The 18,690-nt window shown below is 49.0% G+C and overlaps 1 protein-coding gene across 6 annotated transcripts in view; it reads left to right on the top strand.

The window, feature by feature from the left end:
- MAP2K5 (mitogen-activated protein kinase kinase 5) overlaps positions 1–18,374 on the top strand; it is a 261,289-nt gene extending 242,915 nt beyond the window's left edge. For all 6 annotated transcript variants that reach the window (XM_043470889.1, XM_043470888.1, XM_043470885.1 and 3 more), the window contains one exon: positions 17,922–18,374. In XM_043470889.1, coding sequence (XP_043326824.1) covers positions 17,922–18,026 — 105 coding nt within the window. In that variant the 3' untranslated portion in view covers positions 18,027–18,374. The remainder of the gene's footprint in view (positions 1–17,921) is intronic.
- The last annotated feature ends 316 nt before the right edge of the window (positions 18,375–18,690 follow it).

An 18,690-nucleotide genomic window follows, 5' to 3' on the forward strand; every position in this document is an offset into this window, starting at 1 on the left:
TATATTTATCCTTATTTTTTTCTCCAAATCAACATGTTCCAACTGAATAAATATCCTTAGAGCAAAGCCACTCAGGGCAGCTGTTAAAGATTCACTGATCTTTCCTCTCCCCACCAGGGAGCTTGTCACAGCCAAATTGTAGGCTAGAGCGGTTCTCCTGACCCATGTCTTCATGACAGAGGAGATGGGGACCCAGAACAGTCTGTGCTCCCCTGAGTTGGTGCGAGGAACCAGTCCCTGCTTAGAACACTGGTTGAAAGATCAAAGGACCATGTTGAAGGTTGGAGCTGGCCTGGAGAGCCCAGAAGATGACCAGAAGAAAAACAAATCAAGTTGCTAAGGCTGTCCTGTAGAAGCCTGGACCTTTAGCTCTAGGCATAATCCCCTTAATTGTTAGAAGAAGAGTATTTAACTTTCAAGGATAATTAGTTTTTCTTTTAAGGGTGATAGGGTTGGACTCAACCTTTGGTTTAGATGTGGGTGCTTTAGAATACTTACAGAAACCTCTCAGGGGTTAAATCTGTCTTTAGGACTACCAGGACTTGAAAAATGTTACCTTGTATCAAGAAAACCAGAAGTGACAAGTTCATTTAAAAAGCCTGGTTTGTCATTGTTTATCTAATTTTCAGAGTTGACACAGAAAATTAGACCAGCTGACACTCACTCTCTGACCGTCTCCCTGGCTCATTTCCCTGGTCCTTTCCTCCCTGACCTCTGGAAGTACAAAATGCTCTAAACCCCAAAAATATAAAACTTCCCACTGAGTTTCTAAGTTGCCCTGCAGTCATTCCAAGATTCTGTCATAGGATGTCATCCCTAATGTTATTATAAAAACAAGATGAGGTTATAAATCTGCTCTGTGAGGTATTTTTCTTCCCCTTCCGCTTTGACCATAAATCTTAGAAGTAATCAAACTCGCTCCAAAGGAAGCCAAGATAAACTTGGGCCCTAAGTGGCCCCATATGTCTTTACTGAGTTCAGAGGTTCTGAAGGCTTGTCTGCCTGGTGACATCACACGGTGCTACTGAAAGGCAGCCAGAGTGTGAGCTTTTCCCTGTTTAATACTGACCTTCCAAAATGCAAAGGGCAGCAAGTCCCCTAGTCACCACTTTCCATAAACGAGCACCTCCAAATAAAGGGAATTATTCAGATAACTGAAACTTACTCCTTATAAAAGCAAAGGTTTTCAGAAAGATTACAGGCAAGAGGTTTTAAAGGTATTATACACTTCACTATCCTCTTAAACGGATTATGTGCATCAGGGTTTGGCCTTTTAGAAAATGTTCTTAGACCATCTTCATAAACAGTCATTTGCTGTATTCTGCTGTCCTAGTGTCTCCTGACAGGAGAAGGCAATGGCACCCTACTCCAGTACTCTCGCCTGGAAAACCCCATGGACGGAGGAGCCTGGTGGGCTGCCGTCTGTGGGGTCGCACAGCGTCGGACACGACTGAAGCGACTTAGCAGCAGCAGCAGCAGGTCTCCTGATAGTAACACGTGGAGGGCCATTGTCTTTGCACTGGCTGGTCCCAAGTTGGTTCCTTGGTTTTTGTTGTGTAGCGTTGCTAATAGATGTCACTTGGTACTCCTGCCCTTGTTCCCTTTCTAACAGCCCTCCGCTCTTCCTCTTCTATTTGTCTGTTTATTTTGTGCTTTAGATTGAGAAACAAGATACTAAGTGTGTTAGCATTAGTAGTCTAAACTACAAGAAAATGGACTAAATAAAGGCTTGAGGGGCTAACTGAAAGTAAAGTGTTCAAGTTTTAATGCAACTTTCAGATTCTTAGTCTTAAGTAAGGGAGTCAAATTTATGCCCTGTAGGTTTGTAAAGTGCCTCTAGATTTGAAAACAGGCCATTTCGCTAAAAAGGAAATACACTGCTCTGTAAGATTGCATGTGAATGCTGAAGTTTGAAACAATATGACCACTTTGCTCTTGAATCGGTAATTAGCACAAAATTATTTTGAATTATTATTTGTAGAAGTTTTTTTTGTTTGTTTTTTTGAAAGTGAAATGAAAGGGAAAGTCGTTCAGTTGTGTCCGACTCTTTTGCAACCCCATGGACTATACAGCCCATGGAATTCTTCAGGCCAGAATACTGGAGTGGGTAGCCTTTCCCTTCTCTAGGGGATCTTCCCAACCCAGGGACCAAACCCATGTCTCCCACATTGTAGGCGGATTCTTTACCAGCTGAGCCACAAGGGAAGCCCTAGGGACCTAATAAGCCATGAATGTGCAAAAAGGGAGTCCTTAGACTTTAAAAACCAGATTTAGAGTCAGACACACAGAAGCCACCCAGTACATCCATATTGGATTTAATTGAAGTCTCCCTGTACACTGGCACATAACTAGCAGAAGCAAGCTTGCAACTAAATAACTTTGTCCTTCTCAACAGTGAAAACAGACTTCGGTTTCATAAAGCTCTGCAGCAACGAGCTTCTCCAGCTTATTTGTAATCAGATGAAGTGCGCTCCCTTAGTCGTTCATTCTGCGCATGACCAGCGACACCGCCTCAGAAAACACAGGCTACCCTGCTCACCACCTCAGAAAACGCATTTCAGCCTTCCGCACATTTAATTTTCTTCAACATTACCTTGCAAACCACAGTAAATCAATAACAGAATAGTTAAGTACCACAGGTTCTTTGTTTTTTGTTTTAGAAAATATTGCTCAAGGCTAAAAGCGAGTTCTATTGATGATTTTTATTTGCTGCCAGGACACAAAATGATCAGAATTTTCAAATGGCTTGTTTCCTTTTTGTGGATTTTCTTTAGGAAAAAAAAAAGGAGGGGGCAGTTTCAGAAAATGGTTGATGATAGCAGAAACTCTGGAGTAACTAGTAATTTTTGATCCTGTATTTTATAGGCTAGGCCTGGTAACTTTGCCCTTTGTTAAGCTTTTATTTCAGATTTTCCAAAAGGGCTGCCCCAGGCAGCCCCCTGGTTCCCCCACACTCACCTCAGCAGCAACCCTGTCTACTGAATTAAATGAAGCTCAGATAACTGGGGTGTCATAGCTGGAAACCTTAAAAGGAAAAAAAAGAAAAAAAAAAGATGGCCCTTCAGTTATAGTTATCTACCCCAAAGTTCAACATCTGGTGTCGTTAGCAGTTTTTCCTTAAGGTTTTTTTGTTGATTTGATAACTTCAAAAAATCTCCACTTTAGGTTCAGTCTTTGTGTGAATGGTTGTTTTTCCTTACTGAGAAACTAGAAAAGCGGCTACTGAGATGGATTTTGGTAGCACCTTTACTTAATTGGATGCTTCTTGAAATCAGATGAAGCAATAGATAAGAGTCATTTAAAAAGTTTAAAGTGTGATATCAGGGCTCAAAACCTGTGACTCCCCTACCAGGGTGATTATTTGTCAATACTCGTTGACACCTCCAGGTCACCACCATCACCACCCTCCCGACTGCCCCAACACCACCCACACACACCTCCTCCCCCTCTCCCCTCTCTCCTCTCCCTCCTGGTGAGTCATGTTGCTATGTTGGTCTCATATCATTCATACGGTACACCCTTACTAGTTTAAATTTTTCCCTACATTTATGGGCATGTACCACTTTTTCATCCCCAGTGATCTTTGCTTCAGTTCCCTCTTTACCAGTTTTGTCAGAGGTTAGTCTATTTTACTCATCTTTTTAAAGAACCAGTATTTTATTGATTTGATCATCTCTTTAATGTCTAATTCTTTTGTGTTCTTTATTATTTGCTGTTTTATGTTTTCTTTGGGTTTACTTTTTGTTCCATTTATAATTTATTGACTTAACTCATAAATTTCCAATCTTTTTTCCCTTAATATATCCATGTAAAGCTATACATTGCCTTTTAAGTATTACTTTACCCACATCCCACAAATATTTATATATAGTGTTTTCATTGTCATTCATTTCTAAGTAATCTTCAGTTTCAATTGGGATTTCTTTTTTGACCCATGAATCATTTAGAAGTGTTTTTGTTTGCATATACTCAGTGGTGGTGTGTTATCTTGTGATTGTTGTCTTCTTTTTGTGCACCATGGCCAGAGGGCATGGTTGATATAATATCAACCAAAATAACAAACACCTTTGTTATTTGTTGAAATGCCATTACTACTCTGTGGGTTTTTTTCAGTATACTCTCTTTGCTTAAAAGGAATGTGATTCTCTAATTGTTGAATGAAGTGTCCTTTTTACATCCTTTAGGTCAAATTTGTTAATTTCATTACTTAAATATTTTGTGTCCTTACTAATTTTCTAGCAACTTTATCAGTTACTGAGAGAGCTGTGTTAAAGTCTCCCACTATTAGTGTGGTTTTGCATCTCCTTGTGATTTTGCCACTATTTAAAGTGGTGATGTTAGGTGCTTATGTCAAAATGCTATATCTTCATTTTAAAAGGTTTCTTTTTTTATCTTTATGTAGTGACTCTCTTTACCTCTAATATATTTTGTTTTAAATTTTATTTTTGTCTGATATTGATATACCTATGCGATATTTCTTTGGTTAGTATTTGTCTGCCATATGTTTTCCTGCCCCTTTGTTTTCATTATTTCTGTGTTCTTGTTTTAAATGAATCTCTGCATTTTGCTTTTGATGTCTTTAATTTTATCTGACTCTCTTTTAATTCATTAGTTTAATCATTTATATTTATTGCTTATTGATACACCTAAATTTTTTTTCTACTCTTCTGTTTTGTACTTTTCTCTCTACAATGCTTTTCTGACTTCTTTTTTCTCCTTTCTTTACTCTATTAGATTGATTTTTTTTCTCTTTTTAGTCTTCCCATTGGTTTAGATACTGTATTCTATTTCTAGGCTTGTGATGGTTATCCCCAAGTTTTAACTTAATTTCGCAAAGCCTAAGGTCAATCACTAAATATACCCACTTCCTGACAATACTCAGCTTTAGGTTCAGTCTCTTAACCTTTGTATTAGGTAGAGTTGGCTTTAACTGCACGTGATTAAAATAAGCAACAGCTTAAATATGACAGCAGGACACTCCCCACACATATAAAGACAGGCAGGATATATCCCAGATTAGCTGGCAGTTCCTTTCTAGTCAAGGGGCATTTGAGCTCTAGCCAACAGGAATGAGGAAGAGTGGTCAAAACACTCCTCTGTTTAAGGACAGATCTGTGGATCAGCACACAGTTTACAGGCTTACATGGCATTGGCCAACAACTAGCTGCAAGGGAGGCTGGGCATGCAGTTGCTTTGCTGGATGACACTGTTCCTTTGTGTGTGTGTATGTGTGTATTTGTGTGTGCTTTCCCATTGTGTTTTTTTTAATTTATTTATTTTTTAATTGAAGGATAATTGCTTTATAGAATTTTGTTGGTTTCTGCCAGACATCAACTCTGTTCCTTATTAAAATCAGGATTCATATCACTAAGGAAGAAGGGGGAATGGATATTGACAGGCAGCTAGCAGCCTCAACCACAACTTCACTCCACCAAATATAAGGACCTTAAGAATTTCTAATCAGTCCCTTCTTCTTTCATGTCCAGGATTTCATTGGCATCTTGTTTTTAGGTCTTCACAGTTAGTCATTACTCTCGCTCTCATTTTGCATAATCAATACCTGTTGATATTTATCCATGTGTTTACCAGTTATGTGTTCCTATTCCTGTTGCACCCTACTTCCTCCTCCTGAAGTTTCTTTTCCTTTTGGAAGTATATTAAGAGTTCTGTCATTTATTCTAGGATTGTCTTCACTTTGCCCTTTTTTATGGGGGGGAGGGTGGGGGCTGCACTTCACAGCTTGTAGGATCTTAGTTCCTGAACCAGGGATTAAACCCAGTCCTCAGCAGTGAAAGCTCAAAATTCTAACCACTGGACTTCCAGGGAAGTTCTGCCCTAACTCTTGATTGTTAGTTCAATTGGATTTAAGAATTTAGATTGACAGTTTCCCCAGAGCCTTGAAGATAGTCTGTTGTCATCTGGCTTCTTTATGCTGCTGCTACTGCTAAGTCGCTTTAGTCATGTCTGACTCTTGTGCGACCCCATGGACAGCAGCCCACCAGGCTCCTCTGTCCACAGAATTCTCCAGGCAGTTCTCCAAAAATTCTCCGCTGGAGTGGAGACTCCACTGCCTTTTCCTTCTCCAGGTTTCTCCACTAGCTGGTGAGAATCTGCTGGCTGCCCAGTTGCCATGGTCTTTCTCTCTGGGAGCTTTTAAAATCTCTGTTCCTGGTATTCTCCAGTTTTCCTACAATTTGTCTAGGTATGGATTTCTTTATAGTTATTCTACCTGGAGATCATTTTGATTTTTGAATCTGAAAATTCATATCTTTCATCAGTTCTCAAAATTTTCAGATGTTGTCTCTTTGAATATTTCCCGTCTGCCACTGTGTCTCGTCTCTTCTCATTCTTTCCTCAGGGTCTTTCTCTTTCACATTAAAAAATTATTTTTTTTTTTATCTCTCAGTACTGAGTAGTGCTTTGGATAATTTTCTCAGACCATTCTTCCAGCTTGCTAAGTCTCTCCTCAGCTATATTCAGCCTGCTGTCTGGCTCATCTATGGAGAGTTTCTCTTTTTTTTTTTTCACATAGAAATGTGTTATTTCTATAAGTTATATTTGATTCTTTTTCAAATCTCTCCTCTTTTTCATAATATCTTGTTCTTAGTGTTTCAACTTCTTTTATGTCTTTAGTCCTTTCAATTGTACATTGTTTTGCATTTTCTTTCCAATTATTTTTCTATCACCTTGGTTCTAATCTTCCTGTGTGTTGTGTCTGCTCACTCTTGTCCATGGGTAATTGTTTCCTCACGTGTTTTGGAATTTTTATTGTAAGCTCATACTGAATGGGGCTTATTGCTGTGGAAATGATTGCATTCCACAAGTACTGCCTCAGAATGTTTTTTCATTTGCTCCTGAGAGATACTCCAGAGTACTGCTGGATCAGTATCAATGTTATGTTAGGTTAATCAGCCTTGTGTTCTCAGACCAGAGCAGCGGTACATAGGACCCCAAAGTGCACAAGGCTCAGAGTCACCTTACATAGCATCCCCTTTGCTGATGGGCAGACTTTCTGGCTTACCCTTTCTGCAGTCCCAGCTTCACTCAGGGTCCCAGGCCAGCTCCCCAGCTGGACCTTGTCTCCTGTTTCCACTTAGCATTTCACACTTTCCAGGTACTGCATTCCTTGAACCGATAGCTTCCCTTAGGGCCACAAGAGTCGAGACTCGCACCCTTACTGAAGAGGTTTTCCGTTTCCTCTTCGTTTTTGGCACTTGCAGATTTCCTTTCCTACAAATTCATCTGTTACAGTTTTGGTAAAATGTTCCTTGCCTGGGAGTTTGTAGAGGGAGGACTTTTAGGCTCAGTCTCTCCCCATCTCTTTCATTCTCTCATTGTCAGAATCAGCCCATTCTGTTTTGTTCAACAAGCTTACTGAGCGCCCCAGTCTGTGCCAGAAATTGTGATGGAACTTACTGTCTCTTCCCTCCTCTCTGCATGCTCACATACCCACATATGCACACACACACCCCCACATATGCACACACACACACTGAGAGCCAAGGTCTCAGAGTTTAAACATCAAATCTCAAAAGGTAAGAACAAAGAGGACAGGAGGGAACCATCCTTCTGAGCGTTGTGTCTGTAAACCTCCACCACCACACAGCCCATCACACCAAAAGACAAACCCTGAACATCCAGATGCCTGTAATTGGCCCCCCTGTTCACTGCTTAGACCTGCTGCAGACTCAGCCTCTCAGATGGGAGGCCTCAGCATTATTGGAGCAAGAACCCCACTCTCCCTCTGGCATCCTCACGTCCTGACTTCTCTGGGTGTCTGCTCAGCCCGAGACTGACTGGAATAGCCAGCGTGCTCTCTACTCTTCCCGCCCACCCATCTTGTCTGAGTTCTCTGCAGGGCAGCCACCACAGCCCCTCTAGATGGGCAGGGGGCACCCTTCTGCCACCCACATGGATCCACTTCCTCCAACATAAACTCCTGGGTGCTGGCACCCCCCACCTCTCCCTTCACAGTGGCCCACTGCAATTTCCTTGTGCCCTCTCCTGTACCACACTGCTCTGGTCCCGGGGCTCCCCTGTCAGCATAGGCCCTCTAGAATGACTGGCAGAGCCTCTGGAAACACCTTGCCCTCTCGATGGGCCATTTCCTGGCCAATTACTCTGTGTAGGAACACATGGATCTGCTCAGGTGAGAGCAGATCTCACTTTGACCCCCTTAGGTGCCTCATGTACAGTCTAGGGTGGCTAGAGGTAAGCAATTTGTTGCTAATAATTGAATATTTGGGAAGAAACATCTATTTCCATGGTATTTGTAAAGAATAAACTTAGGAAGGGTGATTGAAATGGCATGTCACAGCTGAGGACCATTTCTTCGTTTCAAAGAAAATTAAAGGCTAGAAGGGAACCCGCACCCCAACTTTAGGAATCAGAGGCTGAGAAAAGCAGTCTCAGGACCAACGCCTTGCCTCTGGGAGCTCTGCAGCAGGGCATTGGCCCAGGTAAGCCAGGCTAGGCAGACAGATTCCGCACGAGCTGACACAGGGCTCACACCTTCATCGCACTACCGCTCCCCCAGGTGTATCTACATGGAAGCCTGGCAGTCTCCCATCAAGCTACTCTGTGTGTGTCTGGGAAGCCCTGTCTGCAGACAGGCAGTTTCCTACCCCAGCCCGGAGGCAGAGGGAGCAGAGATATTCCGTAGGGTGACAAGGCCAGCCAGCAGCCTCCCCGTGTTCAAACCCAGCTGAGAAATAAGACTCAGGAGTACTCTCCTTGTATGCAGTCTGAGTCACAGGCTGTGCTGGTGTGCAGGGCCTTGCTGGGAATTTCCCACGGAGCCCCGTCAGAGGTGAACGGCAGTCCAGAGCCTGCCTGGGAGCTCACCAGAAGAGGGCAGGCCAGAACCCAGCCCCGCTGTGGGCAGGAGAGCCCCCCTGGGCTGGGCCTGCTGCATACTTCCTGCCAGCCTGACTCTTCCTCCTCCTCCCTGGGGACAGGGCAGAGAAGTGTAATGACAACACAAGTCCCTCCATGTGGGATGATGAAGGGAAGGGGATGGAGGTGCCCTGGAGTATTTTCTCTTCTATAAGTGAGGCCATCGTGGCCCTTCCCAAGCCTCCATGACTCCTGCGCTGGCGAGAGGAGGCCCACTGACTCTCAGGCCAGGGCCCCTTGCCTTACCCAACATGGGGGCAGATGCAAGAGTTGCTCTGGTGGTGCCTCAGCTTCTCCTGCTGAGTCAGTCCTGGGGCGCCTCCCCACACCCCCTACTGCAGCCTCAGTCCTGGCCACCTTCCTCCCAGACACCCCCTGTTGATTAGCCCAGGCACACCCACCCTGGAAGGAAGCGGACCCTCAGGATGAGCGTGACTTATTATCTCATGTACAGTAATTAATATTAGGGACTTCCCCGGGGGTCCAGTGGTTAAGACATCACCTCCCAGTGCGGGGGTGCAGGTTCAGCCCCTGGTCAGGGAGCTAAGATCCTGCATGCCTCATGGCCGAAACACCAGAACATGAAACAGAAGTAATACTGTAACAAATTCAGTAATGACTTTAAAAATGGTCCACATAAAAAAAATTCTTTAAAAAAAAATTAATATTATATAGGCTTGCCCACTGCCCTGCCCTCGTCAGCAGTTTAGCAGACATTGGACAGTCTCTGCATTTTTCCAAAAATTGTTTAACTTCTCTAACCTGCAGTTGTCTCCAGGATAAGGAAGGATTAGATTGCTAGTTTTGAATCTTTAGCAGTGCAATGCTTTTATTGTGTAAAATTAATGCAGGATCTCATTATTAATATAGGGGGAAGGTAGCTTTTTTTTTTTTTTTTTAGCATGAGTGTGTTAGTATTCATTAAAGGCACCTCATAAAGGCATGAGACCTCTCTTGAAGGACACAAAAATCTGAGAGCTTGGGTCATAGGTGATGGTTGCATCTAGTATCTGCATCAGCATCCCACTTATCTCTGACACTGTCTCAGGAGCCTCCTATCAAGGAAATCCAGACTCCCCCCGACTGTCCTCTCAGCTTAGACATCCTTTAAACCCATGTAGAAGCTTGAAAAAGGAATAGCAGAAAAGTTTTAGACTTTAGTTGCTGACAGTAGCTAGCTGCTATTCATATGAATTGCTTGCAGCAAGCCTACAGGCCTATAGGAGCTGACACCACTGGAAGGCTTGGCCCACACCCCGGCTGGGCATCGTGCCCCTGGCCCCTGGGCTGACGTGCTCTGTAGGCCCTGGCTCCAGTAAGTAAGCATCACAGCCCTGAGTTCTTTTAGGTGCCCAGTGCACCACCCCGGCCTTCCTAGGCATCAGCGCATATCTTAGCAGTCAGTAGTATGCACCGATCTAACAAGATCTAACAAGACCACCTGTCCGAAGGGCTGTAGAAGATCAGTTACCATCACAGTGTTGGGTAACACACTGCCAGTATTCCAGGTAGCATTTAAGAGTTGAAGATAGTTGAGTGTATATGTTATTTTTAATTAGTTTTTTAAAAACAAATATAGCTTAAAATATCTTAATGATTTGAATCAAACTGTGGAAACCCCAACACAGCTCACCGCCTATGGCCCTGCTGGTCCCTGAGGTCCCATCCCCTCCCACCACTTCTCCATACTTGAAGGGACTGAAGTGTTACCCCTGCCATGAGGGCTGGATCCTGAAGGAACATGCAGAGAGCCTTCACGTAAGGCCGGCAAGCTCAGTGCAGAAAGGTGACGTGATGGGCAGTGCATTGACCATAGCGCCCCTCTGGCCTCTCAGATCACCTCTTAGAGGGCCTGCCTAATGCCTGGACTGGTCCTGTGGCTCATGTTGGACTCTTTTTATTTTGGACTTAACTGGAGTGTACCTGGGCTGGGCTGGCTTTTGGTGGGAGGAGAGGGGGTGGTTTACTTGCTTGAACTGACTCATGGATTTTTGGCGTTCTGCCCCATGCAGCATTACTGGGCCAGGAGGTGCCTGGTGGCCTGGGGCTCCTCCAGAGAGAGAAAAGCCCTATGATCCAGGGAGTCCAGAGCAGCCTCAGCTTGTGGAGCCTTCTCCCCGGGCCTGCCCACCCAACCTGCTGCACTTCCCAACCTAGCACCAGGCTCCTGGGAGGCAGTGTAACGGACCCGTCAGCCCAGCTAACTTCTCCTGGCGGTTCCTCAGTGATCAGCACCACATGTTCTTGAGGCTTCCAGTCTCGTGCTAGGATAAGGTGGGCTCAAATGTTGATAACACACAGCAGAACAAGTGTGTGCACTTGTTCCGGAAGAGATGGCGCCCCTCGAGAGGAGACGAATAAAGACCTCACAGAGTAGATCTTAGGTGTGGGGTGCAATCTGCTGCCAGGCATCCTGTTTATTATCGCCACCCTTATCTCTAGGGGGGCACTTCCCTGATAGCTCAGTTGGTGAAGAATCCACCTGCAATGCAGGAGACCCCAGTTCGATTCCTAGGTCGGGAAGATCCGCTGGAGAAGGGACAGGCTACCCACTCTGGTATTCTTGGGCTTCCCTTGTGGCTCAGCTGGTAAACAATCTGCCTGCAATGAGGGAGACCTGGGTTTGATCCCTGGGTTAGGATGATCCCCTAGAGAAGGGAAAGGCTACCCACTCCAGTATTCTGGCCTGGAGAATGCCATGGACTGTATAGTCTGTCAGGTCACAAAGAGTCGGACATGACTGAGTGACTTTAACTTTCACTTTTCACTTTATCTCTAGCATGTGGTCTCTGTAGCTCTGGAAAATTTCTTCCAGATCCCAGGTCTTCATTTTCCTGCTTCCCTAGAATCTAGACCCAAAGAGAAGAAACAGAAAACTGGGTAGGCTGGGGTTGTCACATAGACCCCGGTGCCTGCTCTGAGGGCTGGCTGTCCTGCAGAGTGGGTGCCACCATCCCCCAGCCCTGGTACTGATGAGGAAGGACAGTGTGATGGCTGAGGACACGGGCTCCAGAGACAGGGCCACATTCAAGCACCCTGGTCCTGGACAGAGTCCTTAGTCTTTCTGTGCCTTAGCTTACCCGTCTATAGAACGGGCTTAATGTAATACTCAGTAGACTTGCTGAGTAATAAAGAAATTACTTGATGAGAAGTGCCTGATACAACTTCAATTGGGGAGGACACTGTTTGCCTTTTTTGCCACCGTCTTTTTAGTTGTCAGTTAAAAACTACCAGTTAAGTCCATGGAATTCTCCATGCCAGAATACCGGAGTAGGTACCTTTCCCTTCTCCAGGGGATCTTCCCAACCCAGGGATCAAACCCAGGTCTCCTGCACTGCAGGCAGATTCTTTACCAACTGAGCTATCAGGGAAGCCCCAGTTAAAAATAATATACCATAAAAATGAACAGGCACAGAATTTATTATCCCATTCCTACACATAAAGCCTGGGTTGTTATAGGAGGTGGAGGGAACACAGTACCTCCTTTGATAACTTATTCAAGGGGTTAATAAGATACATAATGATAAAAAATAATTTTGTACCATATATTCTTTAAAAGAGTAGGAATTTAAAACTCACTGTGCCCAACCTCAGTGAGCAGAGGAGTGTGGTGTCCTTGTGGTGGAACACCGTCCTGGGTTCAGCCTTTAGCTCTGCCACTTTCTAGCTCTGTGACCTTAGCTCAGCTCACGTCTATTGGCATCTCAGTCTCCTTTGTCTGTAAACAGTGTGCTGGGTGGTTTCAGGGCCATTTTAGGCAACCGAGGCCTGGCCCCCAGCAGGGGCTCGGTGACGAGATGTGGGCAGAGAGGACAGGCAGGTCACTGTTTCCCGCCACAGGACGTTAGTCCCTTCAGTCGTGGCTGACTCTTGCGGCCCCATGAACTGTAACCCGCCAGGCTCCTCTGTCCATGGGATTCCCCAGGCAAGAATGCTGGAGTGGGTTGCCATTCCCTTCTCCAGGGGATCTTCCTGACCCAGGGATGGAACCCGGGCCTCCCATATTGCAGGCAGATTCTCTACCTGCCACAGTCCCATGGCTAATGGAGGACCTGCTGCCTGCCAGCACTGCGGCAGAGCGGCAGCCGCACCAGCAAGTCATTACGTGATTCACATGCACAGAGTTCTCTAGGAAGTTATGCAAGAGAAGAAAGTGTGGAGACCCCAGTGGGGTAAATTCCTATTTGGGAAGAAATTCGAAGCCCAACTGATGTCAGAGAGCAAAGTGTCAGTGAATGAGCACTGGCCTGGGAGTCCAGACATGTCAGCCTCAGGCCGCCCTTCACCGCAGCACGTTCCAAACATCCACCTTGTGCCCATGCGGTGGGCACCCAGACCCCTCCTCTCCCTGTCCCCTCTGGCAGAAGCATGGAGTGCTGTCCATAGGGGGAGGGTCATGCTGTTAGTCGTCAGGAAAGCGTCTCATCACGATGACACAAGTGGGCAAAAATTTAGGACGTCATTACAAAAGTCAAGGCCCAAACTCTAGCGAAGCCCTGGATGCTAGTGCCCAGGTGGAGGAGGGTGTGCTGGACACACTTTGTGCTCTGGTTCCTCTTCGCAAGTTACTGCCAGAGCACCATCTGCCTGGTGGTGGGAGGTCTGCACCCGGCGACCCGCTGGCTTTGTTTGTCGTTGACCCGTCGCTCACCCTCCACTGTGCCCCACCTTGGGATCCACCCTACCTCTCGCGGTCCCATCCTCTCCCCTTCATTATGCCTCCATCTTCTGTGGCGGAGTTTGTGGTCCGTTTTACCTCAGCCCTCGCCAGTTTAATGGTTGCAGTTGGCCCTGAGAGAATCCGGGAAATGAGAGTGGCTCCCACTGCCTGGTACGGAGGCCAGTGAGCTTGTCCGGGGCTCCAGCCTGCAGAGTGACCGCTCACACACACACACGTGTGGGCAGCAGAAGCCTGGGTGTCTGGAGCGGTCACCGTGGGTGGAAGATGCTCTTGACAAGCGGCATGTGGGTGTTCTGGCAGCAGGGGGGTGGGCCACGCCATGCTCCTGTTGATCCTGGTAGCCTGAGGGAGCTGGAGAGCTTGTCCACATCTGCGTTACTCTGCCTGGGAGAGGGGGGCGGTGTGTGCATTTACCCAGGTACTGAAGAGGGTGTGGCTGCAGCTGCAGGGGGCCACACAGAAACCCCAGGAGGGGCCTGTGAGGGCAGCTGTTGTCGGTGTCGGAGAGCATGCGGTCCTGAGCATGGCATTTGGTGTTCAGAGACCCAGGCGGTGCTTCCAGCCCAGCCCTCACTTCCATGACTTCACACCGGTCCCTGAGTGTCTGTTTCCTCATCTGCCAGGTGGCCATGTGCACCTCCGCAGCGAGCATGGGGATCCGGTGGGAGAATCGGGACTAAGCTCTTGGCAAGGCCTGGCACACAGCACTCAGTCCAGAGTGCTGGACTCGGTATTAACCAGTGTGCAGTTTCCATCCCGTCTCCAGGCTTCTGGTGGTTGCAGGTACCTGCTCGAACCTGTCAGGAGCTACCTAGGAACTGAGGCCCCTCAGGGTGGCAGAGTGATCTTCGTGCTTTTTCCCAGCATCGTCCATCAGCTTTTGTTTGTTCATTAAACTCGTGAGGAATACCTGCTTTGTGCATGTCTGGGAGTGGAGGGGCGTCTGCTACATGGTAGGGAGGAGGGTCACAGGGGCTGGGTTCCAGCCCTGAGAATGTACCAGAGGAGCGACCAGAAGCCCTAGCACTTAACGAGTCGTGTTCCCTCCCCAGGGCTGTGTCCTCTTCTGTAAAATGGGTTATGGTATACTTACCCTGCTTCCCGCCCAGGGCTGATGGGAGGGGGAGTCAAGTAAGAGTGACATACCACCCTGACACCCCTCTCCCAGGGGTCAGGACCTGCAGTCTCAGTCCCCTCTGCTCAGACAGGCCTGAATCCCGTGGCAGAAATCAGGCAAGGGGGAGCTGACTCTCGACGTCTGCCTACCCCAAGTCAGCCCAGGAGGAGCCCCAGACAGTCGGTTTGGGTTTCAGAGACTTGTGATCCAGTCACAGCTCTGGGAGCCGAGGCAGGTCAACCGTGAGCCTGTGGCCTGTTTCCTCATCTGCAAAGTGGAGGTTATCGTGCCCACCTGTGTGATTTAGCGCCTCCACCCCTGACCTTGAGGTACCCACGGACCCTGTAGGCAGAAAGGCCCCCAGACTGTCATGATCTCTAGCGTTCCCAGTGCCTTCCCAGCTCGGTTTCCTTCTGTCCGACTCTCCATCCTCTCACTCCCCACGTACTGGCTTTCTCGGCGCATCCAGTCACGTGGTGGGCCAGGCAGTCTCCAGTTCCCAAGCCACAGCCCAGGCTGCCTGGAGAGGCTGGGGTCTCCCCTCCGTCTCTGTGTCTCTCCTTTCTTCCTCCCTCTGTGATTCCCCTTCTTATCCCCCCAAACCCATCAGCAGTAGCTGGGGACAAAACCGCTTGCCCCAGTCACCCGTGCAGGGTGGTGTAAAGCCCCAGGGGTACCCAGGAGATAGGAGTCCCGTCCCAGCCAGGGGGTGGGGGAGGGGAGGAAGGGGGCAGAATCTCCACCAAAGCGGTGGGTGCCCACCCTGTCCTAGGTCCCCCTCCCGGGACACCTGGGCGGAATGCTTCCTGCAGCGCAGCCCTCAGCCTTGCTGTAACTGGAAGAACGCTCCCCTCTCCCCTCCTGTGGTTCCGCTCTGCTTGCTCCTGAACAGATGATCGCAGAGAGGCAGCATATGGCCCCCAAAGTCACCCGGCATTCTGGGAAAGTGACACTGTGCCACCCCGGGCTGCAGGGGAGGGGCCCATGGGCTCTTGAGCACAGCGTCCCCCTTTGTTCTTCAGAAGGGCACAAGGTCGCCTCCTCCGAGCCTCCTGAAAAGGCTCGCTGACCTCAGGAAGAATTCCTTCTATCTGGGCGCTGATTTAGGCAGGCATACGTGAGGTGGGATTATATATATGGGCAGGGGCACATATGAGGTGGGATTATATATATGGGCAAGGGGACATATGAGGTGGGACTATATATATGGGCAGGGGGACATATGAGGTGGGATTATATATATGGGCAAGGGGACATATGAGGTAGGATTATATATATGGGCAAGGGGACACATGAGGTGGGATTATATATATGGGCAAGGGGGATTATATATATGGGCAGGGGCACATATGAGGTGGGATTATATATATGGGCAAGGGGACATATGAAGTGGGATTATATATATGGGCAAGGGGACATATGAGGTGGGATTATATATATGGGCAAGGGGACATATGAAGTGGGATTATATATATGGGCAAGGGGACATATGAGGTGGGATTATATATATGGGCAAGGAGACATATGAGGTGGGACTATATATATGGGCAAGGGGGATTATATATATGGGCAAGGGCACATATGAGGTGGGATTATATATATGGGCAGGGGCACATATGAGGTGGGATTATATATATGGGCAAGGAGACATATGAGGTGGGACTATATATATGGGCAAGGGGGATTATATATATGGGCAAGGGCACATATGAGGTGGGATTATATATATGGGCAAGGGGACATATGAGAGCGACGAGGGAGTCCCCCCTGAGCTCTCCTGCCTCAGCCCCCGCTCAGGTTTGTGCAGCCTGGGGGGATGCTCACCCAGCCTGACCTTCCACCCCCTTCCCCAGCTGCAGTCTGCAGGGGCATCTGCTCCCTTGGGGGGCCCTGCAGGTGTGTTGGGAGCCACAGGCAGCTCCCAGGAGGTGCCAGGCAGGGCTGCAGGCCCAGCTCCACTGTGGTCTTGGTGAGCCTCTACCCTGGGTGAGGTGCCCTTGGCACCCTCTAAGCCGAGCTCCCTCCCCGCCTGCACCTTAGACACTGTTCCCTGGGCCTCTGAGCTGGCCCCACACGGGGTGCTCCACGGACGGGTTTTCCTGCCCAAACTGGGAAAACTGGGTAAGGGACATGGTGTCAGCCCAGGGTGAGGAAGCCTGCATGTTCTTCTTACTGTCCCTTGGTCCCAGGGCTGACCAAGCAGCCGCCTTCCCTCCCCCAGCCTGGTCTTTGACTGCTCCTACAGACATGGGATCCGGGCAAGCCCCGACCCAGTGCCTCCTGATGAGCTCACAGGGAAAGCTGCCTGGAAAGCCCAGCCTGGTGGGGGGTGGGGAGGGCACCTAAGAAGGGTGCAGAACAAGAGGGAGCGGGGCAGCTGGAGCTGGAGAGCTGAAGCCAGAGGGAGGAAAGGAGCTGGGGGGAGTGGGAGCCCCCCATTCTCTCTGCTCACCCAGTGGCTCCCTGAGTCTCGAGCTGCAGAGTTTGGTAGGGGAGGACACTGCTGTGTGAGCACTGCTTAACAGACAAGCGCTTGGGGGAGAGGAGAAGGCTTTGCAGTCTTCCTTTCACCCGTGGCTGCCCTTGCTTTTTTCTGACCATTCCTGGGACTCCCGAGGAGGCCCTAAGATCGTGAGGAGGGATCTTGTCTCCCGGACAGCAGGGAAGGGACTGACTGTGGCTAAGTAGTTAGAGCCCGAGGCGGCTGTGCTGAGTCCGCTCCCCAGCCCCGGCTGCTCAGCAGGAGCCAGCGCACCCCTCCTGCCCCCGCACCCCGACACTGTGCCTTCCCTCCACTCGGAGACTGCGGTTTGTTCATAGGAGAGCTTGAAACAAAAGAAAGCTGGGCTTGACATAGCCCCTGGCGAGATGATTCTCCGGTTTCTGGGCAGCAACTGGACTGGAACGCTGGCGGCTTCGGTGCCCAGCCTTGCCTGCCAGCTGTTGGGAGTGACGCTGGGCGAGGAACGGCCAGGCTGTGTGGAATTGGGACAGGCTCAGACCCTGGGGGACCTCCCAGGCTGGTTGGAGTTCAAGGAGAAGGTAGAATGTGAGGGTTGCGAGTGCTCCAGACAGGCTCCAGACTGCTCTGCCTTGGGCCTCAGTGATCAAGGCTATGAAATGGGACTGAAGCTGCCCTCACCTCACAGGGCTGTTGAGGAAGGCGGTAAACAGGCGACGTGCAAAGTCCGGGGAATGCCTGTCACAGCTTCCTCCTCTTCCCCACAGGGCCACCCGTTCATCGTGCAGTTCAACGATGGAAATGCCACCGTGGTGTCCATGTGGGTGTGCAGGGCGCTGGAGGAGAGGCGGAGCCAGCAGGGCCCCCCCTGAGGCTGGGTGGACGCTGAGAGCTCAGGACTGGTCACCAAGGGGAAGACCCACCTGTTGCGCCTTCTCCGTTTGCTGTCCGCACCAAAAGAGCTTTGCTGGACTCACCTTCGACACTGCTGGCAGATGGCCTTGCCTAGGGAGCCCTCAAGGGTGGCCCGCCCTGCAGAGCCAGCCCTCGCCCGCCTCGGGTCTGGAAGCCTGACTGGCAGGGTGGGTGGAGGGCTTGGGGCATCAGAAAACGGTGACCCCTACACCCTGGCCCCCTTCCTTCTTCCTAACCGTCTTCTTTGTAAAGGGTCGGGCCCCGTCAGCATCCCTGATGGGAATAAAAGTATTACTTCTTTGTAACTGCCTCCCCCTGTGAGGGCTGTGCTGTGAAGTATCTGTTGCCCCCCCAGGGCTGGGAGCGGGGCAGGGACGGCTGGGGGGTAGGGGGGCAGTGCCAGCCCCTCCCCCAGCGTGCTCCTCCAGTTCTGAGGAGGCTCGCAGACCAACCCATCTGACAGGTAAAAACTGAGGTGTGGCAGTCCCTGAACCAAGTCATCTGGCACAGAGGGGCCAAGCCAGCACCCGTCCTGTGCCATTGCTGGGCTACACCCAAGGGCCAGGCAGTCCCAGCTCCAACTCCGGCTCCAACACGGTGATCTGAGCTGGAGCCATGGGT

Source organism: Cervus canadensis, chromosome 6, assembly GCF_019320065.1.
Source record: "Cervus canadensis isolate Bull #8, Minnesota chromosome 6, ASM1932006v1, whole genome shotgun sequence".
In the NCBI taxonomy this organism is placed as follows: domain Eukaryota; kingdom Metazoa; phylum Chordata; class Mammalia; order Artiodactyla; family Cervidae; genus Cervus; species Cervus canadensis.